At 38.8% G+C, this 27983-nt stretch overlaps 1 protein-coding gene across 2 annotated transcripts in view; it reads right to left on the reverse strand.

The window, feature by feature from the left end:
• TMEM131 (transmembrane protein 131) overlaps nucleotides 1–27983 on the reverse strand; it is a 250769-nt gene that overhangs the window by 171893 nt on the left and 50893 nt on the right. For both annotated transcript variants that reach the window (XM_033238933.1, XM_033238932.1), the window contains exon 2: nucleotides 10519–10580. In XM_033238933.1, the coding sequence (XP_033094824.1) occupies nucleotides 10519–10580 (62 nt within the window). The remainder of the gene's footprint in view (nucleotides 1–10518; nucleotides 10581–27983) is intronic.

Consider the following 27983-nt stretch of genomic DNA (forward strand, 5'->3'; position numbering starts at 1 on the left):
CTGACCACAGGCGATCCACCGGCCTCAGCCTCCCAAAGTGTTGGGATTACAGGCGTGAGCAACTGCGCCTGGCCAACATGGTTGGTTTTTCTGATGACCAACCCTATCTTGAGTTTTCTCATTAGGTATAAACTCAGATGTGATCCAAGGGACTCAGGAATAACAAAGACACACTTATTATTAAGGAAATTCCAACATTTAGAGCATCTCCAGGACCAGAGACAAAGACCAGATTACTGCACAACTAGCTATAAAATCTTCTTGCTAAGAAAAAAAAATGAATTTAAACCTAATCCAGACTCTAGATTTAGCTAACAGTTTACAGAAAATTCACACGATAAGTGATTGTTAAATAACACCAAGAGGATGAAAATAGCCAAACCTAGAATGTTGGAAATCCTATAGACAAATGAGCCAATTTCATTAACAACAAAAAGGTGAGTGGGGGAAACAGCATAAAAGAGACTTAGGAGACATAGCACCCACGCAATGTTTAGACCTTGTCTCGATCTTGTTTGGGACAAACCAAATGCAAAAAGGCATTTCTGAAGCAGTGGAAGAAAACCGAACACAGACCAACCAGGTCTGATATGATATCAAGCATTCTGGTTATCTACTGCTGCATAATAAACCACTCGAAGGTTTAGTGGCTTAAAACAACAATTTATTCTCACGTAATGTCCCTTCTGTGTTGCAGTTACATGTGAATTCAGGCAGCATTTATCTGAAAGTTCAGATGTGCTGGTTGTCTAAGGAGGCTCACATGATGGGAAAGTGATGCTGGCTGTCAGCTGGGAGCTCAGCTGGGAACGCTGACCAGAAGACTCCATGTGGCCTCTCCACGTGGCTTAAGTTTCTCACATTATGGCGATTCACTTCCCAAAGAAAATGTTTCAAAACGGACAGACCCAGGTAGAAGTTGTCAAACTTCATATGATTTAGCCTTAGCGGTACCAAAATGTTCTGCCACACTGCATTAAGTCAAAATACTATTATTATTGTTCTACAGAGTATGCATTCATTTCGTTATCCACACACTTAAACATTTTTAATATTCTTTATTCCTTTGCATTTCTGAGCTTCTAAAATCATTTACCTTCAGCCTAAAGACTGTATTATTTCCTTTGGCATAAATTTTCTGGAGACAAATTCTCTCCATTCTTATCTATTTTAAAATGTCTTTATTTCACTTTCATTTATAAAGGATATTTTCACTGGGTATAGAATTCTAGTTTGGTAAATTTTGTCAGTAAATGTTATTATATATTATTTTTGTCTCTCATTGGTTCAGTTTGTAAGTCAGCTGTCAGGCTAATTCTACCTTCTTTGAAAGTCTCTTTTTTTCTCTATTTGCTTTCAGAATGTATTTCTTTGGCTTTGATTTTCTTTTCTTTTTTTTTTTTTTTTCTTTTTTTTTGAGATGGAGTTTCACCTTTGTTGCCCAGACCAGAGTGCAATGGCACAATCTCGGCTCACTGCAACCTCCGTCTCCTGGGTTCAAGCGATACTCCTGCCTTAGTCTCCTGAGTAGCTGGGATTACAGGTGTGTGCCACCATGCCTGGCTACTTTTTTATTTTTAGTAGAGACAGGGTTTCACCATGTCCATCAGGCTTGTCTCGAACTCCTGACCTCTAGTGATCCACCTGCCTCAACCTCCCAAAATACTGGGATTACAGGTGTGAACACTGTGCGCAGCGTGGCTTTGATTTTCAATACTTTTTCTAAGAACTGCTCAGATCTCCCTACAAGGAAAAACTGGTCATTCAGTTATGAAAAACACCGCTGGCTACCAGCCTCCACCTACAGCCTTTGGGATCAACGGTGGCATTTGAGGTAAGGCCAAGTTCTTCTTGGGCTCCTCCCAGACAATGAATGAGCACAGCAGGTGTACCAGGGCCTGGCCAACCCTACCCAGTGCAGGATGCTTCCAACAGGCAGTCTTTGCTCCAGAGCTCCCCACTGGGTTGGCCGAGACTCTGCATCACAGTCTGAGACTCTCCTGGCCCAATCCTGCTTTCTTCAGCTTATTTTTCACAGGCAGTAGCCCTCAATCTCTTGCACTCCTAACTCTGTCTCAGGATCTTGTTGAGAACTCAAACTGACATGTGATAAAGGCTATCTTGGGTGGGGGTGGCAAAGGGGGCAGTGAAGAAAAAATCGTATCTAACCGTGAAATACTGAAGGCTGTATTTCTGAGATGAGGAAAGTGTCAAAGAGGACTACTAAATACCACTGTATTAACATCATACTGGCTGTAGCTAGTAAAGTTAAGGTATAAAAAGAAAAGGTAGAATGTGTGATAGCTGATTTTGGGTGTCAAATTGAAGAAATGTCATCAAGCTCAGATTATGATAGTTTATGGAGGTTGTTCAAAAGCATCTAGAGCTAAGTTATTAGAATCAGTAAGTAATTTAGCAAGTTTTCAGGATACACAGTAAATATATTAAAAGCAACCACATTTCCACATTTTATATTGAGTCGTATGAAACTGCCACTTTTATAGATCAATAAAGGCCGGGCACCAGCAAAGCGAACATTTTGAAAAGATGTCACTTACAATAGTATTAAACATACCAAAGACCCAGAAATAAATCTGTCGAAAGACGTTCAAGATCTTTATGCAGAATATAAAATTATGAGATAAAGAAGACCTAAATAAGTTGAAAAACATAGTGTGTCAGACTGAACACTGAAGATTCTGAAAGATTTTTAATTCTTGCCAAATTGATCTTCATATTCTGAGTGATGCTAATAAAAAACCCCGATTGTGTGTGTGTGTGTGTGTGTATGTGTAGAGATAACTGAAAAGATACATATGGAAGGTGAAGGACTGAGAATAACCAAGATGTTACTGAGGAGAACAACAAAGTGTCAGGATTTGTTCTACCACATATCAAAACTTTAAAAACTATACTCATTAAAACTGTGACCCTGGTATTAGGATAGACAAGCCAAAGAAATCCAATACAGTGCCCAGAAACAGGCTCACACATATATGGACACTTGATTTACGAATAAGGTGTCACTGACAAATACTAGGGAAAGAAAACATTGGGAAAGTCAATAAAGGATGCAGAGACAATCAAATATAAGGAAGAAACAAAATCCTGACCTCACATCAATAACAAAAATTTATTCCAGACGGAATTTGAGCTCACTGTGAAAGGCAAAACAATAAAATTCTAGAATACAGGAGAATATCTTCACGACCTTGTGATAGAAAAACATTGAACAAGACACAAAAGTATTAACCATAATGGAAAACACTGACAGACTGAACTTCATTAAAATTAAGAATTTCTGTTCATCAAAAGTCACCATTACAGAAGCCAAAAGGGCAATCCACCCAGTGAGAGAAGCTATTTTCAATATATGTAACCAATAAAGAACTCATGTAATGGAACTGGTTTTTGTTACTGGTGTGACACGGTCAGGGTTCCAATAAAGAGCTTGTATTCAGAACTTACAAAGAACTTCTGCAAAACAACGGGAAAAAAGACATGCAAACCAACAGCCAAACGGGTAAAAGACTTAACGGATGCCACAAAGGAAGATATCCAAATGGCCAAGTAAGCACGAAAAGCTGCTCAGCTTCATGAGAAATCAGGGAAACGAAAGTAAAACGGCAGTTAGAGGCCATTGGCCATTCTCCAGAACAGGAGGAGGGGGAAGAAAACACTTTATGAAGTTGTTGCACAGGAATTCCTGACGATGGATCTGCAAACTAAAACCGCCACTTTGGAAAACTATATGCACCATCTATTAAAACTGAAGATACACATACTCTATGACAGTGGCCCCCAACCTTTCTGGCACCAGGGACCGGTTTCACGGAAGACAACTTTTCCATGGATGGGAGTTAGCGGGATGGTTGCAGAATAAAACTGGTCCACCTGAAATCACGGGGCACTAGTTAGATTCTCCTAAGGTGCGCACAACCTAGATCTCTCATGTGCAGTTCACAATAGGGTTTGCACTCTGATGAGAATCTAATGCCACCGCTGAACTGACAGGAGGCAGAGCTGAGCAGGTAATGTTCACTCGTTCACCCACCACCCGCTGTGTAGCCCCGATCCTAACAGGCCACGGACCGGTACTGGTCCACGGCATATGGGGGGGCGATCCCTGCCCTATGACCCAATAACTGCACTCTAATCCCTCGGAAAAAAAATCGTTTGAACATATGTATTATGTTCACCAAGAGACAGCATTATTCTTAATAGTAAAAAGCTAGAAGCAACCAAAATACACATAAACAGCAGAAATAATACATAAATTGCGGCATATCCATACAATGCAATAGTATTCAGCAACGAAAATGAAGTAACTATAGTTACGCTCCACACATAATGCTGTGAATCTTAGAAACATAATGCTGAGAAAAACGAGCCAGAAAAAAAAAAAAAAAGAAATACCAACTGTATGAACTTTAAAAAAATATGTGACCCTGTAGTATTTGGAGATATATATTCAGATGCTAAAATTACAGGGAAAGGCAATTATTATAAAATTCAGGAAAATGGCTAACTTTATGGGTGGTAACTAGGAGAGAGCTTGAGGGGAAACTTTGGGGGGTACTGGCCTGTTTTTAGTTTTTAACCTGGGTGGTGGTTACACAGGTGTTTGCCTTGCATTCCCTCCCCAAATTTAAGCATCTATATGTAAATCATATCTCACAATAAACACTTTAAAGAAAAAAAAATGAATCAAAATCGTATACTCTTTGGAAGAAGGCTCAACATAGGTTCTCTAAGTGGTGAGAATTCCACTTATGAAACATGGTTTTTGCCAGGCACGGTAGCTCACACCTGTAATCCCAGCATTTTGGGAGGGCAAAGCAGATGGATCCCTTGGGGTCAGGAGTTCGAGACCAACCTGGCCAACATGGTGAAACCCTGTCTCTACTAAAAATACAAAAGTCAGCTGGGTGTTGTGGCACAGGCCTGTAATCCTGGTGGCTGAGGCAAGAGAACTGCTGGTACCCAGGAGGCAGAGGCTGCAAAGAGCTGAGATTGCCCGCTGTACTCCAACCTGGGTGACAGAGTGAGACTCCATCTCAAAAAAAGTAAAGAAATTAAAATAAAATAGGACTTTAAGTTTTAAAAGACAAAATTCTGCCAGGCATAGTGGCTCAGGTCTATAATCCTAGAATTTTGGGAGGCTGAGACAGGAGGACTGCTTGAGTCCAGGAGTCTGAGACCAGCCTGGGCAACATAGTGAGACCCTACCTCTACAAAAAATTAAAAATTAGCCAGATGTGGTGGCACGTGCCTGTAGTCTCTACTACTTGAGAGGCTGAGGGGGGAGGGTCACTTGAGCCTGGGAGGTTGAGACAACAGTGAGCCAGAATTGTGCCACTGGCCTCCAGCATGGGTAACAGAGCAAGACACTATCTTTTTTAAAAAAAAAAAAAAGACAAAATTCTGTTTGTGTTTTCAACTCACAAACATTCTAGACCTTGCTTTCCAAAATTTTAAAATTATGGCAGGATAGTGAAAAAAATACAGTTAGTTTTTTTCCTGAGCTTTATCTTCATAAAAAAAAGTTAAGATTAGACTGGGCGCGGTGGCTCACACCTGTAATCCCAGCACTTTGGGAGGCTGAGATGGGGGAATCACAAGGTCAGGAGATCGAGACCATCCTGGCTAACATGGTGAAACCCCGTCTCTACTAAAAATACAAAAAATTAGCCGGGCGCGGTGGCTCACACCTGTAATCCCAGCACTTTGGGAGGCCAAGATGGGCAGATCACGAGGTCAGGAGATCGAGACCATCCTGGCTAACACTGTGAAACCCCGTCTCTACTAAAAAATACAAAAAACGGCCGGGCGTGGTGGCTCAAGCCTGTAATCCCAGCACTTTGGGAGACCGAGACGGGCGGATCACGAGGTCAGGAGATCGAGACCATCCTGACTAACACAGTGAAAACCCGTCTCTACTAAAAAATACAAAAAAACTAGCCGGGCGAGGTGGCGGGCGCCTGTAGTCCCAGCTACTCGGGAGGCTGAGGCAGGAGACTGGCGTGAACCCGGGAGGCGGAGCTTGCAGTGAGCTGAGATCTGGCCACTGCACTCCAGCCTGGGCGACAGAGCGAGACTCCGTCTCAAAAAAAATAAATAAAATAAAATAAAAAATACAAAAAACTAGCCGGGCGAGGTGGCGGGCGCCTGTAGTCCCAGCTACTTGGAGGCTGAAGCAGCAGAATGGCATGAACCCGGGAGGTGGAGCTTGCAGTGAGCTGAGATGGCGCCACTGCACCCCAGCCTGGGCAACAGAGCGAGACTCTGTCTCAAAAATAAATAAATAAATAAATAAAAATAAATAAATAAAAGTTAGACTAGAGGCCGAGCATGGTGACTCCCATCTGTAGTCCCAGCACTTTGGGAGACCAAGGCAAGAAGATGGCTTGAGGCTGGCAAGGCCAACCTGGGCAACACAGAGTCAAAGTTGCAGTGAGCTGTCACTGCGCCACTGCACACCAGCCTGGGCAACAGAGTGAGATCCTGTCTCTATGACCTGTGTGGTCAGTCAGCCGCGGAGCTCCGTATGCTGGCCAAGCTCTGATGTGCTCTCTGGACCTGCAAGGTCAGGACGTGGGGGTCCACTGGCCCTGGAGGACGGGCATGCATTCTTTACTCAAGCTCAGCCACCATCTTCCTGCCTGTGGTACACCTGGCCCCTGTCCCCATCACATCCCACCACCTGTACAATGGGACCCTCGGGTACCGTGCCATCAGTTGCTGGTGAGGCCCAGGTGAGTTCGTTCCTGTAATACCCTTAGGACAGTACCTGTCACCTGAAATTTTTAAAGGTCTCAAGGTGATTCTAATGTGGAGCTGGGGCTGAGATGCTCCAGGTTTTGAGGTCTTTGGCCAAGTGCATGAACCTCTTAGAGGAAGAACGGCTGGGCAATAATGGGGGCTTTACCCACCACTTTAGCTCAGGACTCTCAACCCCCCTTTTAAAATGAGGTGCAAAATAAATTTGAGGGACTTGAACTCAGGGAACACGTTTTTGTAGTTGTTGAGACAGGATCTCACTCTGCTGCCCAGACTGGAGTACAGTGGTACAATCACAGCTCACTGCAGTCTTGACATCCCAGGCTCAAGCGACCCTCCTGCCTCAGCCACCAGAGTAGCTGGGACCACAGGTGTGTGCCAACACACCTGGCTAATTTTTTGTAGAGACAAGGTTTCCCTATGTTTCCCAGGCTGGTCTTGAACTCCTGGACTCAAGCGATCGACCCACCTCAGCCTCCCAAGGTAGTTGGGATTGCAGATGTGAACCACCGCATCCAGCCCTGCCTCTATTTTTTTTTTTTTAAAAACAAAGTAAGATTAGGAAGCAGATTCAGGTTTATTAACATATTATGCTTGTAAATGAAAGAATCTTTTGTTATTGCATTTTATAATCTTTCAAAGGAACAGGTTAGAAGAGCCAACCATTCTCATCAGTTAGGATGGGAATGATGGTTTGAGATACTTGACCAGGGCATCCTGTGGTTACAGTCTTAATGTGGACTTCTGTTGAGATGCATATTCCTCAGAGTCTGTGTCATCTCAGGAACTGTCTGATCTTTATGTATTCTGGATGCTAAATCTCAGTCCAGCCAAACAGGAATGACAATGGCCAAAGCACCAACTAAAGAAAACATGATCTATGGGGGTTATAATTTCTGTTTGTAACAAGCGCAAACCCATGGAATATCCGAGAGCACTGCATGTGCATTGTGCCGTGGGGAGTTTTGAAATCAGACATGGTGAGTATGGTACGTACTGGATACTGGATTCCTGCTCTAGCAATTGAGTACTAAGGAATAAATTATTTAACTTCCATAAACCTAATTTTCCTTATCGTTAAAAAATAAAGAAAACAAGTCTAATCTTTTTGGCAATTTTTAAAATTTATTTTTTACTGATTTCTTATCAGTTGATTTTTGAGGATTAAAAAAATTACTGAGTTGGCCAGGCACGGTGGCTCACACCTGTAATCCTAGCACTTTGGGAGGCCAAGGCGGGTGGATCACGAGGTCAGGAGATTGAGACCATCCTGTCTAACACAGTGAAACCCCATCTGTACTAAAATACAAAAAAAATTAGCTGGGCGCGGAGGCGGCCGCCTGTAGTCCCAGCTACTTGGGAGGCCTAGGCAGGAGAACGGTGTGAATCCGGGAGGCAGAGCTTGCGGTTAGCCGAGATCGTGCCACTGCACTCCAGCCTGGGCAACAGTGAGAGACCCCGTCTCAAAAAAAAAAAAAAAATTACTATGAGCCAAGCTACATGAATGTACATGAATTCCAGACCTAAGAAGGAACGTTCTTGGGCAAAATTCTAATTTTAAATAACGTAAAACAAGGTTGTTGCTTTGCCACTCTCCCTGCTTTAGCTTAAATTTAGAGAAAAGATATATATTCTGCCACAGAAATGCTACCCGTACATTTTTCTGTTCTAATCATAGCATAAGAAACCAGGAGTTATTTAAAATAGTTAAAGCTATTGGTAAATTATAGTCAGAAAAAGGTAAGTTTTATGTCAAAATAAAAACTTTCTGAGAAACATTCCACATTAAAATGAGTAATTTTATATGTATTCAAAAGGGTCTTATATTCAGCTATTTAGGGGCCATATACTATATTATATAGCATCTCAATATTAGACATTCTACAGAACTCTTAGTGAGGTTTTCTTCGTGGCTTAAGTAACCAACTGACACTACTTGCCCTCAACATTTTTCTAGACCAAAATTACCTTTGCCACAGAATTATGAGGTCTTGCCCAAGCTCCTGTCCAAGCATCTGAGCAGATCCGAAGACTATTAGCGAACCACATCCCAGTTCACAAGCTTTTCCACAGCCAACTCCATCTAGATATAGATAAGCAGCCTCTCTCAGCAAAAATACAAATCATGCTCCAGAAATTTTAGAATGGATTATCAACCTGCAACCTAGATGTCCAGTTCCTAACAGACACAAATTCTTCCTCAATCAATAATGAACAACCACACTTAGGGAATTTTCCAGAAATTCAGTCCTGATTTGCCTGCCATCCAGATCCTGTAAACAACCACCTAAAGGAAGATATTTAAAACATCTGTTCCCATACGTTCTTCAAGTTCTCACCTTGAAATAGATTAAAGAACTAGAAAAAAGAAACTTACGATCATTTTTTAGTAGGAAGGCTTTATAAAATTAGACCTCATTATGTTCAGCTTTTATTCAGTTTTAAAACATACAAAGCTGACTCTAGGCAAATACTGTGCAACCACTGTCTATTACGTTTCTCAACATCTCTTACGTAAAGATAAGAGTGATAAATTTATTAAAAAATTTAGAAGCAACAAAAGTTTGTCTTCCAAAAGACTTACTAGCTTCATTGCCAGAGAAAAAGATTCTTAAAATCCATCACTTTTTTCTTGCTCTCTTCATCTAGCTTAATGTATAAAATGTAATCTAAATTTATGCTAAAATGCAAATACAAATCTTGTTCCATGTCCCTGTATAATTATTTTCTCTATTGTCTTGATCTTTTCCTGCCTTTATTATAAACTACAGGAAATATTTTTCCAAAATTATTTAGGTCATTTAGTTATAAATAAATTAAAAATACTATAGGTAGTATTTCATAATAAAGAGACTAACAATCATATCTGGAAGGAGAACACTGGGATTCTCGTGTCAGTCCCAGTACCAGAAAGTCATGGGATCTTGATCACCTTTCCTAACCTAAACATTGTTTTCCCCTGAATATAAAACTAATTAAAAAATTATCAGTCACGCTAGCAAACAGCATGTTACTTGAAAAACAAATGTTATCATTACAAAGTTACTAAGAAAGGACAAGCCCAGAATATGATAAAAGTTTGTAAGAAAGGAGAAAACACCTAGCCATAAGAAATCAGAGGGTTAGTTAAGGTGGCATTTACTCTCTCTTTCAGCTCTGAAATTCTCAAACTCATTTTTAGCTGGGAAGCCTGAAATAGGCTTCATGGTGATATCTGAACCAGCTCTGAAAGGAAGGACAAGATATATATTGGATTACACTTTCAAATTTTATGTATACTTAATGATGTGACTTAGGATAGCAAGTAGAAGTACAGTACAGGTGAAATCTATAGTACTTATCCTCTCTAGAGAAGTTCTCTTCTAGATAAATATTTTGAGATCCTCCATCTGAATTCACACTCAGAGAATCCCTGCTCCTGATCTGAAGAGAACCCCAGGTCCTGATCTGACCCCTTCCCCTCAAATCCACGGGCACAAACACTTGCCACAGATTGATGATGTACTTATTTATAAGGTTTTAATACCACAGTGAGTTTGCATTTTAAAGAAAGATTTAATCTAAAAGATAACTCACATAACTACGGAGGTTTTTATATTATTAAAGACTCTACTGACCTATCTTCAAAGCTCATAAACCAATTACATTTCAGATAAACCAATTACATTTTTAAAATAAAAATAATAACCAGATATTATTCAAGGCTTAGCAATAACTTTTCAACTTAAAAAAAATTACCTGTAGTAGCCCTCCATCATCAAAACGCAGTACTTCTATTATGCTCTCTGACTGAATGAATGCTGTGAAGAAAACAAAACATACCATCACTTACAGGAACAAAAATTTGATTTGCATAACATCTTTGACCTTAAAGTTAATTAACATAATTTTACATCTAAAAATGGACTGCTTAATGGTGATGGTTAAAAAGAAAAATATGACTAATACTTCAGAATTTTATAAACTAAAAAATACTTTAAAATAAAATAAAGCAACTTCAACAACCTGCAGGCTATATGCATCAACTTCAAAATATCCATTACTGTTATACTATGAGAAAGCACAAAACAGTCATATTCAACAAGATGCAACTAATTATTTTCCCTGATAGATTAAACTGAAAATATCAAAAGAATATAGAAAAGATCACTACAGTATTCTATTTCCCCCAAGAAATGATCAGCTGAAATTCTGCATCACCTGCTCTTTCTAGTGATATGACCTGGGATCTACAGTCCAAGGGACTTGGGGAGGTAGTGGGCAGGGAAAATAGCAAGATCATTCTGATCCAAGAAACAGCAATGCAAAGGTAATATATTTAAAAGCTAACATAGTTATACCACACAATCTGGCAATCACGCTCCTAGTATTTACTGAACCGATTTGAAACCTTACATATAAAAATCTACATACAATTCCTTAAAGCAGCTTTATTCATAATCACCAAAATCTGGACACAGTCAAGATGGCCATCCAAGGTGAACAGACAAACTGTGGTATATCTATACAATGGAATATTACTAAAAGAAAAAGCTACATACTGTATGCTTCCAAGTACATGACATTCCGGAAAAGGCAAAATTATGGAGATAGTAAAAAGATAAGTGGTTGCTAGGAGATCAGGGGGCGATGGGAAAGGTTCAGTAAGTGAAGCACAAATGTATTTCAGGGTGGTAAAACCATTCTTCATCAAATTGTAATGGTGGATACAGGACATGATGCATTTGTCAAAACAGAACTTCACAGCACAAAAAGTGAACCTAAATATATGCAAATTTCAAAAATAATTTAGGGGGCTGGGAGACTCCAGGATGGAATGCATAATATGACAAAACAATTTAACTGTATTACAAATGAATGTATCAGCCTTACTGAAGTTGGGGGAGAGGGAAGAGTGCTCACCTAAGTAACTGTGGAAATGAGTAGAATCTTTAAGACTAAAGGTGAAAGAAACCACACATATGCACTGTATTCTAGTTGATAATGCTTTTTCCCATGGGAGTTTGGGTTAACCATTCTGAGGCCACTATACACGTATACTGAAATCAAACAATTAGGTACACAGATGGTAGACACTGGGAGCCAGGTGTCTCACTGTTGGAACAGCAATTTATACAGAAACAAGGGGGGAAGCCAAAATTAATGGTTGAGAGTCGGTGATACCAGTATGAATTCATGTTTAGTTAAACATATAATACATACATATAAGAATATTTATAGATGTGTATATTCATAGGTTAGTATACACAGATGTATTTCCTTGCTCTGTCAGCTCTAAGGGCCTAAAGCAATGACATGCCAAAAGCAAAGAACACACCTAGAACTCAGATCTTGTGTTCTAATATTATTTTCCAATAAAAGAAACCAGGGCTTCCTGGAACAATGGTTGATTTGAGGACGGGGCAGGAAATACACGAGATGAGAATGGAGCATCCCACAGTGCCGGAAAGTAAAAAACAGAGAAAACCACCCAAATCCTACACTGATGGGGACAGGGGAAGGAAGGTAAGAATCAACAGAAAGAGCTCCCAAATGACCAAAGCTGAAATAATCTGAGCAACAAAATGAAGTAGTACTTGATGTAGCCCAAAGTATAAAACAAATATCCATAAACCCATACTGCTGTAAATTGCTGTAAATAAATGGGAGAAAAGGGACAAAGTTCACATGCAGAATTCCAACTTACGTGATATTTCATTTGGCTTAATATGGAATTCACTGACTCCCATTAGTTGGTCTTTTGGAATTCAGGGAAGACACTCAGTGTCCCACACATGTACCTGGTTGTTCCAGTATGACAAAAGTGGACAGTCAAGCAGCAGGATAAGACACTAGTTAATTAGATTACATTACCTAGTTGGATGTTTTTTCTGCCTGCCAAGCATCCTTTTCTGCCTAGTCTAGTCGTCACATCCTGATTTTATTTTGGGAAAATTCCTGTCCTCCCTTTCCTGTGTTTCTCTTCAATGACAGTGCCGACCTGTTCCACTTCCATTCATGCCCTACTAGTCTGTGGCATACAGAGAATATTCAATAAATACTGAAAGCATGAATGATATCCTACCTTCTTGCTCAGGTACAAGCATTGGTATTTGTACTCACTGATGCAAATGACCTTTTTCTGGTTATGTTATCTCTAGTCCTGGCTTACAGTGGGATTTCAGTATCAAGATCAGAGCTAATGGCTCCAACAGCATTACTGACACAGTATACTTAGAATGTCTCTAAGTAAAGTGATAATCTCTTTAGAAGAAAGGACTATGAATATAAAAGGCTCTGCTCAGGTCACCCATCCCATTCCTCACCTGTTCCCCCTACTTTTTAACACAAACTGAAATTTCGCAGGATCCAGACAATTTTTTGGTTATTCCCTACTGAACACAAATTTATTGACATAAGAACACAATAAACTAACAAGAAATAACTGAACAGCCAGATGCTCACAATGTAAAAGGGCCTCTAATTAGAAATTTTGTCTAACTGGTAGAGGAAACCAACAAGAAACAACTGGAAACGAGCTACAGGTGGCTGCCATTAGAGTTCCACTAGAACGACCACTGAATGAGTTCCCACCATCGAGCCAGAAGAAATGTTGATCTAACTGAAGACAACTACATAAAGGCAGTAGTTTGGGTACACTGCATTTTAAATTACAAGCTTTAAAAATATACATAAATTAGGAGCCAGGCATGGTGGCTCACGCCTGTAATCCCAGCACTTTGGGAGGCTGAGGCAGGTGGATCATGAGATCAGGAGATCGAGACCATCCTGGCTAACACAGTGAAACCCCGTCTCTACTAAAAATGCAAAAAATTAGTCAGGCATGGCGACGGGTGCCTGTAGTCCCAGCTACTTGGGAGGCTGAGGCAGGAGAATGGCGGGAACCCGGGAGGCGGAGCTTGCAGTGAGCCGAGATCGCGCCACTGCACTCCAGCCTGGGCGACAGAGCGAGACTCCGTCTCAAAAAAAAAAAAAAAAAAAAAAAAATATATATATATATATATATATATACACACACACACACACACACACAAATTACATTATGAATCATTAATTCATAGTTTTTAAAGTATGAGTTATGTTAAAAATATGAATGTTAGTTACAAAAATTAATAACAGCAACTGATTATAAAGTCTCAAAAGGAAAACACTGTGCTACACATCGCTGACTTTCCTTAAAATATATAAACAGGATTCAACTCTGGCACAAAACAAATTAACATATTTTGCTTTAAGCGGCCAATTATAATATCTTTCAATTATATACCTAAAAAAAATAGAACACTAGCTATAGACTTAATCATTTCACATGCAAAGTTAAGCTATAAAATATAAATGTAACAAAAGTCATCACCTCTCCAGATTCAAAACCACAACTACTAACAGCTTCCTGTCCCAAAAATATTTCCCCTAATTTTATGCTGTTAATGAATTCCAGACTTTCCTGATGTTCCCTAGTTCAAGCATCAAACAAATGTCATTGAAATAAAAATAACCTAATAATTACTGATCAGTTATTAAAATTCAGACTAACCCTATGACACAGACATTATGATCCCATTTTAAAGTAAAGAAATAGACAGTGAGATACACTCAGCAAGGAAGTGGCTAGAGAACACTATGACTTTCAGCATTGTGAATCTGTGCTTCTAAACCCATCCCTATTTACTTTCAAAATAAATTTTACAGAATGCTCATGACTAACGGCACCTTGAAGAAACCACATTTTATAAACTGGGCATATATTCCTGACAATAAGTGAGGAAAGAAAGACTGATAAAGGAAAGGAAGGGATTTACATTTCTGGCTCTTATGATTCTACTCATATTTACTCTGAAACTGGGCTCAGTAAGATCTACTTGAAGCTCCTCATACCCGACCCACATCTCTGAGCTGTCCCTGAGTAACAAAGCCATTTATAATCAGTGTAAACATGTCAATGTGTCCGTTGTTGCAAAATAGGAACACTTGCTTTCAAAACAGAAGTTTACAAACTGTTTACTTCCCTATTTCATTTAGTTAAGGTTAAAAATATCTTCAGTTTCAAGACAAATCTTTGTCTACTAAGTTTTTGTTTTTTCTTTTAGGTGAAGATATTTTTCTGAATATTACAACTGATGAATATAATTTGCGATTTTAATACATCTAAAATAACTCATGAAAAAAAACAAATGCTGTAAATAACTAGTAGAAAAATATATGCCATATTGTGGGGGTGGTATCAGGCATTAGGAACCTAGGTTGTCATTGTACATCTTTACCTTCTAGCCTTCACAATCTCCTAACCCACAAAAGGAGAAGGCTGAACAGTCCAATCAGTGATTTTTAAACTTTCTTCTACAAAAACCAGGAAGAGAAGAAAGGGCCACACAGGCAGGCCTCAGGAGGGTCCCCAAAGCTGTGTTACAGAGCCACCTTGCCTAGCATACTTTTGTTGTGGCTGGCGTCTTCTCCTCCTTCAAGTCTCAGCCTTGACCCCACTCACAGTGTGGCCCTCCTTGGCTTCTCAGAGCAACCCCGTTATCCTCTATTATATTCCCTATCTTAACTCTTATCACAATCTGTAAAAGTTCCTGGTTTGCTTGCCAATAATCTGTGCCTAGGAGCAAGTCTGAAAAAACAGAAGATAAGAAATTCTGGTTAAGATAATGACATTGTGCTTGAGCCCAGGGGGCAGAGGTTGCAGTGAGCTGAGACAGTGTGCCACTGCACTCCAGTTTGGGTGACAGAACAAGACCCTGACAAAAAAAAAAAAAAAAAAAAAGACACTGCTATTTTAGAATTCAACATTGTTAAAGACATCAATATCTCATTTATAGTTACGCTTGCTCAATACTTTAACAAGGGCTCAATAACAATTTTAAAACATCCTGGACTAGGTCCATATGGGTCCCTTCAAACCGTAAAGACATTTTATGATCAAAGTTTGTTTCTTCCCTCATTAGTTTTATTATCTGAAAAATGTAATGTATACTTGTCTTCTTGCCACATTAAAAGTACAAGGAAATTCATATAAGCCATATTTTATCAAGACCACTCAATATCAAGTTCCTAAAGAAGCTATGTCCATGTTGTTTACTAAGACTCATAATATAATCCTATGTAATTCAGAAGTGCAGGATACACACCATGCATCTAAAAAGATGAGCCAGAAAGGTTTTTCAAAATTAAGTTTATAGCTGAAGACAAAATACCACAATTTTCACCTCATCCTAAAGTATCTAAGTCATCTAAAAAGATCTGTAAACTTCAGTTATAAAATGTAGAACTAATGCTCAAGAACCACCAACTACTCTTAGCAGCTTCAGTATCAGAACAATCACTAAAACTCTGAAGCTCACACTGCAAATGCTCTAAACATTAAGCTATTATTGGAACTACAGCCCGTAACAGTAGGCCCTAGTGAGAACCAATACGATAAACCTAAATAGGCTGACTGTTAAAATATTTAAATGCAGTCATGTACCACGTAACGTTTTGGTCAACGATGGACTGCATAGATGATGGTGGCTCCATAAGATTGTAATACTGTGTTTACTGTACCTTTTTCTATGTTTAGATACACAAAAACTTGCCATTGTGTTACCACTGCCTACAGTATTCAGCACAGTAACATGTTGTACAGGCTTGCAGTCTAGGAGCAATAGGCTGTATCACATACCTTAGGTGTGTAGTAGGCTACACCACCTAGGTTTGTGTAGCTACACTCTATGTTAGCACAAGGATTAAATGGCCTACCACCACTCAGGATGTTTTCCACACTGAGTGTTGCATGACCACAGTACCCAAAGTCTCCAAACAGAAACAACTCAAGTGTCCATCACAGATGAATGGATCAACATGGCTGTTACATAATGAAATGTTATTCAGCCACAAAAAAAGAATGAAATTCTGATATATGCTACAACATGGATGGACTCTGAAAATATTATGCTAAGTGAAATAAACTAGACAAAAAAAGGGCAAATACTGTGCTTCTCCTCATATGAAAAATCTAGAATAAGCAAATTCACGGGGACAGAAAGTAGATTAGAGGTTACTAGGCAACAGGGTGGGGGAAGTGAGGAGTTGTGGCTTAATGGTCACTGAGTCTCTAGGGTAATGAAAAAAGAATGGTGGTGTTTGTATAACATTGCGATTAATGCTACTGAATAGTACACTTAAAAATACTTACAAATGCTGAATTCCATTCTACATACATGTTTTTAAAACCACAAAACAACTCATTAACTTAGACAAAAAAAAAAAATTACAAGTTGAACCCAGCAATGTATAAAATTATGCATCATAACCAAGCGATTTTTATTCAAGGTATGCAAGACTCACCCAAAATTCAAAAACTGATCATTGTAATTCACCCCTATCAACAGGCTAAAGAGGGAAAACCCATGATCCTATCAACTGAAACAAAAAGTATTTGACAAAACCCAACACCTCTTCGTGATAAAAACTCTCAACAAGATAGGAGAAATGTAGAACTACCTGAACCTCAACCCCTAGGTAATATCCTTCTTACTGGTCAAAGACTGAATATGTAGGCTCTGAGACTGGGAACATGTCAAGGATGTGGCTCTCACTCTATTCAACACATGCTGGAAGTTCTGTGGCCACTTTAACAAGGCAAGGGGAAAAAAAGACGAACATACTGGAAAGGAAATAAAACTCCCTAATTGCAGGCTACATACTTGTTTATGTAAAAACCCCATGGACTCAAAAAGAAAAGTCCTTCTTAAAGGTAATAAGCACATATAGCAAAGTTGCAGAATACAAGGTCTAAATCCCAAAATCCAGTACATTTCTATATACTAACAATCAGGATATGCAAAAATCAACATTAAAATGCCATTTACAACGCCATTTACGACTCCAAATAAAATGAAGTACGTCAGATATAAATCTAAGAAAGTATGCACAGGATATATGTATTGAAATATACAAAATGCTGATGAAAGAAATCAAAGACCTACCTAAACAAGAGGACACACCATATTCATGGATTAAAAGACTCAAAATGTAAAGATGCTAATTCTTCCCAAATTGATCTGTGGGTTTAATGTAAAGCCTATAAAAATCCCAGGATGATTTTTTGTTGACAAGTTTATACAAAAAATTAGATAGGAACAAACCCTAGAATTGCTAAGAACAATCTTCAAAAATAAGAATAAAGTGAGAGGAATCACTCCACCAGACAATATGTCTTACTGTATAACTTCAGTAACCAAGGCAGTGTGATACTGGCAGAGGGATAAACACATAAATCACTTGCAGAGAGTAGAACACCTAGAAACGGAACCATATATGCCTCACTGGTTTTGACAAAACTGCAAAAGCAATTCATTGGAAGAACAGCATTTCCAACAAATAGCACTGAAGCAATGAGACATCTATAGACCAAAACAATATATTTTTTTAAAGAACTCTGACCTCATCTTTACAACTTACACAAAAATCAACTCAAAATACATCACTGCTCTAAATTTAAAATGTAAAACTATACAACTTTTTAAAAAGGATAGAGGAGAAGATCTTCAGGATTTAAGGTTTGGCAGTGTTCCTAGAGTTGACACCAAAAGCACAATCCAGAAAAAAAAAAAAAAACACAAAAAAGATAAATTGTTGTACCTCATCAAAATTAAAAACTTTGCCCTTCACCTGACCCTGTTAAGAGCAGGACGGGACAAACTACGAGAAGGTATAAAATATTTGCAAACTATATATTTAACAGAAGTCTAAAGATCTACGCTATATAAAGAACTCAAAACCAGAAAAGAACAATCCAATAAGCAAGGGAAAAGATGTTCAACATCCTTAACCATCAGGGAAATGAAAATTAAAGCCACAGTATCAGGAGGGTGAAAATGAAATACCCATTCGTATCAAAAGATCAACATCCTGGTCATGACTTTGTAGTATTCTTTGTCAAGATACTGCCATTGGGAGGAACCAGGTACAGGCTACACAGGATCTCTCTGTATAATTTCTTATAACAGTATGTGATTCTAACATGATCTCAATAAGAATCTGTATTAAAAAACAAAATAGCTGATAATAAATTCTGGCGTTTATTTCTGCCTGCTCAACAGTTTATCTTCAAACTGTTTTTGTAATAGTGATTCTTAAATGGGTTAATATTTATATTAAGATAATGAAATTTAATTTCAGGACCTACATGCCATTATCAATGTTAATTCAATCAACTGGTTTTGACAGCGAAGAGTTGAGAATGGTTTGAAGAAACAAAATAGTACAGGAGAAGACAAAAAGCAACAGAGAGTACTGTCAGTGAAAATGGCAAAGTTAGGGACATTTGAAAATTCTAACAAGAACAAGAAAATTGGCAGCATCAGAATAAACTTTCTAAGAACTCTGGCAATTAACCAAAAGCTTGCAGCAATCCCCAAAAGCTTACAGCAATCCATGGAGTGTTAATGCATTTTTAAAAAGCTGAATCTCAACAAGAACAGTGAAATGTGTGGCATTTAACTTTTCTATTCTCATTCTCTTCTCTCCAGCTCTGTGACAGCACTATAACCAACAGCCCAGTCACAGTGAAAGCCAGCAGCCTGACAGGCAGTAAGGGTGGCAGAACGATGCTGGAGCTCCCGGAAAGCCTGATTTCCAGAGAACTGTCTTTATCTGATGAGTGTGGTGAGTCCCAGTGAGGCCCCACCTGGAAGGCTATTTTTATTTGACCTGACTCAGAGCTTCCCCACTGTGAAAAGCCTTGACCCTGGTAACAGCTGTCAAAAACCTTTAGGGGAAAATTTTTTAAAATCTGGCTGCAGAACAGTGTGGTGGTAGATGACACTTGGGCCAAACAATAAGCAGACCCAAAAGTTTAAAAGGAGATGTTGGGAATAAGATGCCCACAGGGGCTGTAAAAAGTGTTGACACCTTCCTGCCAATCTAGAAGGTCCTGTGTACACATCGGGCTCTGGCTCTGCACGTGCTCAGAAGAAACCTGAGACATGCCTAAGCTCTCACACCTGGGGCTGACCCCAGGCTTTGTGCGAACAGGAGGCGAAGGCTAAGGAACAGCTGTCAACTGCCTAGCTGAGTGTTTTGATGTGCCCCAACACACACATGTGCACGCAAATACACGGGCCTCTCAACAAAGACTGGGAGAATTACTGGTTCCAGGTTTTTAAGGAAATCTCTGTTCAATCATTAGATGAGTATGAAGCTCACCACACGGAGACTTCAGCAGCCATGCACCACAAATAATATAGAAATAAAATAACTTGTTCAGAAAGTCAATAAACAAACAGCAACAAAAACAACAACAAATCTTAGGGAGGGGAAAATCTAATTTCCAGAATTGCCACCTTATATGTTAATTATCCAGTTTTCAACAAAAAATTGAGAGACATAAAAAGGAAACAAAAAAGTATAAAGGGACAAAAAGTATTTAATAGAAACTGCCCTTGAGAAAGCCCAGGTTTCAGGATTACTAAATAATTTAATTCAGCTTTTTAAATATATTCAAAGAACTAAAGGAAATGACGTCCAAAGAACTAAAAGTCTCACCAAATGGAGAACGTTAAAGAGAGAAAGAAATGATTAACATAACCAAATAGAAAAGCATAGTAACTGAAATGAGCCCCTCCCACCGCCAAGTTTTCAAAGAAATGTAAAGAAACAAGAAGATATGGCTCATACATAGGAAAAAAGGCCCATCAACAGTAATGGTCCCTGAGAATAGGACTTACTAGAAGACTTTAAATAAGCTATTTCAAATATGTTCAAAGTAAAAAAGGAAACCACGTGCAAAACTAAACTATGAGAACAACGCTTCACCAAATAGAAAATATCAATAAAGAGAAAGAAATTGGAAAAAGTAAGCAAATAGAAATTCTGGACATAAAAGTACAATAACTAAAACAATTCATCAGAGGGGTTCAATAGCATATTTTGGCAGGCAAAGGAAAGAATCAGCAAACTCAAAAATAGGTTGGTTAAGATTATCCAGTCTGGGAAATAGAAATAAAAATGAAGAAAAAGGAAAAGAGTCTGAGTGATTACAAAACACATGAAGAGTATTACCATCTGTACAACAGGAGTCTCAGAAGAGGAGAGAAAAAAAGGCATGAAGAATACTTGAAGAATAGGTGATATTAGTCCAAACTAAACTGTTGATGTTAATTGTAATTCTCACAACCATTAAAAAATAAATTTTAAAATTATTTTAAAAGTCTGAATTCAGACTAAGATAAAAATTGCTACTAGAGAAAAAAAGACATTTAATAATAATAAAGCAATTAATCCACTAAGATGACATAATTATGAACATACATGAACCTAACGAGAGCTCCAAAATATAGGAAATAAAAACATACAGGATGAAGGGATAAAGAAGAAATTCAATAAAAATATTTGGAGAATTCAATATCCCACTTTCAAACATGGGTAGAACAACTAGAGAGAAGGTCAATAAGAAAATAACAAGGAAATTTGAACTATACTAGCAACTAATTAGAGTCCTCTACCCAAAAATAGAATATACATTCTTCCCAAGTGTACATGGAACATTTTCCAGGATCGATCATGCTAGATGTTAGGTCATAAAGCAATTCCAATAAATTTAAAAGGACTGGAGTCATACAAAATACGTTGTTCAACCACAATGGATATGAAATTGAAATTAGAGGGAAACTTGGGAAAACTCAGAAAATATGTGGATATTAAAAAAATACAATCCTTCATAATCAGTGTGATAAATAAGAAGTGAGAAGGGGAACAAAAAAATATTTTGAAATAAAAACAAAGACACAAAATACTTTATGAGATATAGAAAAGGCAATACTAGAAGAAAATTTATAACCATTCATGCCTATATTAAAACAAAGACCTCAAATTAATAACTTAACCTACTATTTAAAGAGAAACTGGAAAACTAAAAATAACCCAAAGCAAGAAGGAAAGAAACAATATAGGTTGTTAGAAATATAGACCAGAAGAAAAAAAGAGAAGAAATTAATGAAAACAAAAGTTGGTTCTTTGAAAAGATTAACAAAATTGGTAAGGCTTTAAGCTAGGCCAACCAAGAAAAAAATCATGAGTGAAACAGAGAGTGGAACAAAAGGCAGCAGAAACTTCTGCAGACTTAAACGTCCCTGTCTGACAGCTTTGAAGAGAGTACTGCTTCCCCTAGCACGGAGTTTGAGATCTGAGAACGGACAGACTACCTCTTCAAGTGGATCTCTGATCCCTGAGTAGCCTAACTGGGAGACACCTCCCAGTAGGGGCTGACTGACACCTCATACAGCTGGGTGGCCCTCTGAGATGAAGCTTTCAGAGGAAGGACCAGGCAGCAACATTCGCCATTCTGCAATATTTGCTGTTCTGCAGCCTCTGCTGGTGATACCCAGGCACACAGGGTCTGGAGTAGACCTCCAGCAAACTCCAATAGACCTGCAGTTGAGAGTCCTGACTGTTGGAAGGAAAACTAATAAACAGAAGGACATCCACACCAAAACCCCATTTGTACATCACCATCATCAAAGACCAAGGTAGATAAAACCACAAACATTGGGAGAAACCAGAGCAGAAAAGCTGAAAATTCTAAAAACCAGAGCACCTCTTCTCCTCCAAAGGATCGCAGCTCTCCGCCAGCAACAGAACAAAGCTGGATGGAGAATGACTTTGACGAGTTGAGAGAAGTCTTCAGACAACCGGTAATAACAAAATTCTCCGAGCTAAAGGAGGATATTCGAACCCACCGCAAAGAATTTAAAAATCTTGAAAACAGATTAGGCGAATGGCTAACTAGAATAAACTGTGCTGAGAAGACCTTAAATGACCTGATGGAGCTGAAAACCATGGCACGAGAACTACATGACACATGCACAAGCTTCAGTAGCTGATTTGATCAAGTGGAAGAAAGGACATCAGTGATTGAAGAGCAAATGAATGAAATGAAGCGAGAAGTTAAGTTTAGAGAAAAAAGAGTAAAAAGAAAAGAACAAAGCCTCCAAGAAATATGGGACTATGTGAAAACACCAAATCTACATCTGACTTGTGTACCTGAAAAGAATGGAACCAAGTTGGAACACTCTTCAGGATATTATTCAGAACTCCCCAACCTAGCAAGGCAGGCCAACATTCAAATTCAGGAAATAGAACACCACAAAGATACTCCTGGAGAAGAGCAACTCCAAAACACATAATTGTCAGATTTACCAAAGTTGAAATGAAGGAAAAAATGTTAAGGGCAGCCAGAGAGAAAGGCTGGGTTACCCACAAAGGAAAGCCCATCAGACTAACAGCAGATCTCTCAGCAGAAACTCTATAAGCCAGAAGAGAGTGGGGGCAAATATTCAACATTCTTAAAGAAAAGAATTTTGAAGCCAGAATTTCATATCCAGCCAAAATAAGCTTAATAAGGAGAAATAAAATCCTTTACAGACAAGCAAATGCTGAGAGATTCTGTCACCACCAAGCCTGCCTTACAAGAGCTCCTGAAGGAAGCACTAAACATGGAAAGGAAGAACCAGCACCAGTCACTGCAAAAACATACCAAATTTGTAAAGACCATCAATGCTAGGAAGAAACTACATCAACTAACGAGCAACATAACCAGCTAACATCATAATGACAGGATCAAATTCACACATAACAATATTAACCTTAAATGTAAATGGACTAAATGCTCCAGTTAAAAGACACAGACTGGCAAACTGGATAAAGAGTCAAGACCCATCAGTCTGCTATATTCAGGAGACCCATCTCACATGCAGAGACATACATAGGCTCAAAATAAAGGGATGGAGCAAGATATACCAAGCAAATGGAAAACAGAAAAAAGCAGGGGTTGCAATCCTAGTCTCTGATAAAACAGACATTAAACCAACAAAGATCAAAAGAGACAAAGAAGGCCATTACATAATGGTAAAGGGATCAATTCAACAAGAGCTAACCATCCTAAATATATATGCTCCCAATACAGGAGCATCCAGATTCATAAAGCAAGCCCTTAGAGACCTACAAAGAGACTTAGACTCTCACACAATAATAATGGGAGACTTTAACACCCCACTGTCAACATTAGACAGATCAACGAGACAGAAAGTTAACAAGGATATTCAGGACTTGAACTCAGCTCTGCACCAAGCCAACCTAACAGACATCTACAGAACTCTCCACCCCAAATCAACAGATTATACATTCTTCTCAGCACCACATCACACTTATTCCAAAATTGACCACATAATTGGAAGTAAAGCACTCCTCAGCAAATGTACAAGAACAGAAATTATAACAAACTGTCTCTCAGACCACAGGGCAATCAAACTAGAACTCAGGATTAAGAAATTCACTCAAAACCGCTCAACTACATGGAAACTGACCAACCTGCTCCTGAATGACTACTGGGTACATAACAAAATGAAGGCAGAAATAAAGATGTTCTTTGAAACCAATGAGAACAAAGACACAACATACCAGAATCTCTGGGACACATATAAAGCAGTGTGTAGAGGGAAATTTATAGCACTAAATGCCCACAAAAGAAAGCAGGAAAGATCTAAAATTGACACCCTAACATCACAATTAAAAGAACTAGAGAAGCAAGAGCAAACATATTCAAAAGCTAGCAGAAGGCAAGAAATAACTAAGATCAGAGCAGAACTGAAGGAGACAGAGACACAAAAGACCCTTCAAAAAAATCGATGAATCCAGGAGTTGGTTTTTTGAAAAGATCAACAAAATTGATAGACAATTAGCAAGACAAAGAAGAAAAGAGAGAAGAATCAAATAGACACAATAAAAAATGAAAAAGGGGATATCACCACCGATCTCACAGAAATACAAACTACCATCAGAGAATACTATAAACACCTCTACGCAAATAAACTAGAAAATTTAGAAGAAATGGATAAATTCCTGGACACATACACTCTCCCAAGACTAAACCAGGAAGAAGTTGAATCCCTGAATAGACCAATAGCAGGCTCTGAAATTGAGGCAGTAATTAACAGCCTACCAACCAAAAAAAGTCCAGGACCAGACGGATTCACAGCCGAATTCTACCAGAGGTACAAAGAGGAGCTGGTACCATTTCTTCTGACACTATTCCCATCGATAGGAATAGAGGGAATCCTCCCTAACTCATTTTATGAGGCCAACATCATCCTGATACCAAAGCCTGGCAGAGACACAACAAAAAAAAGAGAATTTTAGACCAATATCCCTGATGAACATCAATGCAAAAATCTTCAATAAAATACTGGCAAACCAAATCCAATAGCACATCAAAAAGCTTATTCACCACGATCAAGTTGGCTTAACCCCCTGGGATGTAAGGCTGGTTCAACATATGTAAATCAATAAACGTAATCCAGCATATAAACAGAACCAAAGACAAAAACCACATGATTATCTCAATAGATGCAGAAAAGGCCTTCGACAAAATTCAACAGCCCTTCATGCTAAAAATTCTCAATAAACTAGGTATTGATGGGACGTATCTCAAAATAATAAGAGCTATTTATGACAAACCACAGCCAATATCATACTGAATGGGCAAAAACTGGAAGCATTCCCTTTGAAAACTGGCACAAGACAAGGATGCCCTCTCTCACCACCCCATTCATCATAGTGTTGGAAGTTCTGGCCAGGGCAATCAGGCAGGAGAAAGAAATAAAGGGTATTCAGTTAGGAAAAGAGGAAGTCAAATTGTCCCTGTGTGCAGATGACAGGATTGTATATTTAGAAAACCCCATTGTCTCAGCCTAAAATCTCCTTAAGCTGATAAGCAACTTCAGCAAAATCTCAGGATACAAAATCAATGTGCAAAAATCACAAGCATTCTTATACATCAATAACAGACAGAGAGCCAAATCTTAAGTGAACTCCCACTCAAAACTGCTTCAAAGAGAATAAAATACCTAGGAATCCAACTTACAAGGGATATGAAGGACCTCTTCAAGGAGAACTACAAACCACTGCTCAACAAAATAAAAGAGGACACAAACAGCCGGGCGCGGTGGCTCATGCCTGTAATCCCAGCACTTTGGGAGGCCAAGACGTACGGATCATGAGGTCAAGAGATCGAGACCATTCTGGCTAACAGGGTGAAACCCCATTTCTACTAAAAACACAAAAAAATTAGCTGGGCGTGGTGGCAGGCACCTGTAGTACCAGCTACTCAGGAGGCTGAGGCAGGAGAATGGCGTGAACTTGGGAGGCGGAGCTTGCAGTGAGCGGAGATTGTGCCACTGCACTCCAGCCTGGGTGACAGAGTGAAACTCTGCCTCAAAAAAAAAAGGAGGACACAAAGAAATGGAAGAACATTCCACGCTCATGGATAGAAGAATCAATATCGTGAAAATGGCCATACTGCCCAAGATATTATTTACAGATTCAATGCCATACCCATCAAGCTACCAATGACTCAATGACTTTCTTCACAGAATTGGAAACAACTACTTTAAAGTTCATATGGAACCAAAAAAGAACTTGCATTGCCAAGACAATCCTAAGCCAAAAGAACAAAGCCGGAGGCATCATGCTACCTGATTTCAAACTATACTACAAGGCTACAGTAACCAAAACAGCATGGTACTGGTACCAAAACAGAGATATAGACCAATGGAACAGAACACAGCCCTCAGAAATAATACCACACATCTACAACCATCTGATCTTTGACAAACCTGACAAAAACAAGAAATGGGGAAAGGATTCCCTATTTAATAAATGGTGCTGGGAAAACTGGCTAGCCATATGGAGAAAGCTGAAACTGGATCCCTTATACAAAAATTAACTCAAGATGGATTAGAGACTTAAATGTTAGACCTAAAACCATAAAAACCCTCGAAGAAAACCTAGGTAATACCATTCAGGACATAGGCATGGGCAAGGACTTCATGACTAAAACACCAAAAGCAATGACAACAAAAGCCAAAATTGACAAAAGGGATCTAATTAAACTAAAGAGCTTCTGCACAGCAAAAGAAACTACCATCAGAGTGAACAGGCGACCTACGGAATGGGAGAAAAGTTTTACAATCTACCCATCTGAAAAAGGGCTAATATCCAGAATCTACAAATAACTTAAACAAATTTACAAGAAAAAAATCAAACAACCCCATCAAAAAGTGGGCAAAGGATATGAACAGACACTTCTCAAAAGAAGACATTTATGCAGCCCACAGACACATGAAAAATGCTCATCATCACTGGTCATTAGAGAAATGCAAATCAAAACCACAATGAGATACCATGTCACACCAATTAGAATGGCAATCATTAAAAAGTCAGGAAACAACAAGTGCTGGAGAGGATGTGGAGAAAGAGGAACACGTTTATACTGCTGGTGAGATTGTAAACTAGTTCAACCATTGTGGAAGACAGTGTGGCAATTCCTCAAGGATCTAGGACTAGAAATACCATTTGACCCAGCCATCCCATTACTGGGTATATACCCAAAGGATTATAAATCATGCTGCTATAAAGACACATGCACACGTTACATTTATTGCGGCACTATTCACAATAGCAAGGACTTGGAACCAACCCAAATGTCCATCAATGATAGACTGCATTAAAAAAATGTGGCACATATACACCATGGAATACTATGCGACCATAAAGAAGGATGAGTTCATGTCCTTTGCAGGAACATGGATGAAGCTGGAAACCACCATTCTGAGCAAACTATAGCAAGGATAGAAAACCAAAAACCACATGTTCTCAGTCATAGGTGGGAACTGAACAATGAGAACACTTGGACACAGGGTAGGGAACATCACACACCAGGGCCTGTCATGGACTGGGGGGATGGGGGAGGGATAACATTAGGAGAAACACTAACGTAAATGACAAGTTAATGGGTGCGGCACACCAACATGGCACACGTATAGATAGGTAACAAACCTGCACGTTGTGTACATGTACTCTAGAACTTAAACTATAATTAAAAAAGAAAACAAAAAAAATTACAAAAAAAAAAGAAACAGGGAGCATTACTACTAATACTACAGAAAGAAATGAACTTCCCAACCTTGCAGTAAAAGGAAGTAAAAGAGAACACGATAAACAACTATACACAAATTATATAGCCTACATGAAATGAACAAATAATTAGAAAGACACAAATTACTGAAATTAAATCCAGAATAAAGAGAAAATCTCAACAAACCTAATTAGTAATCAAAGTTTCCTGCAAAGAATAGCCTAGGGACAGGTGGCTTCACTGATGAATT

This window comes from Trachypithecus francoisi, unplaced genomic scaffold, assembly GCF_009764315.1.
Source record: "Trachypithecus francoisi isolate TF-2019V2 unplaced genomic scaffold, Tfra_2.0 Lachesis_group17, whole genome shotgun sequence".
NCBI lineage: Eukaryota > Metazoa > Chordata > Mammalia > Primates > Cercopithecidae > Trachypithecus > Trachypithecus francoisi.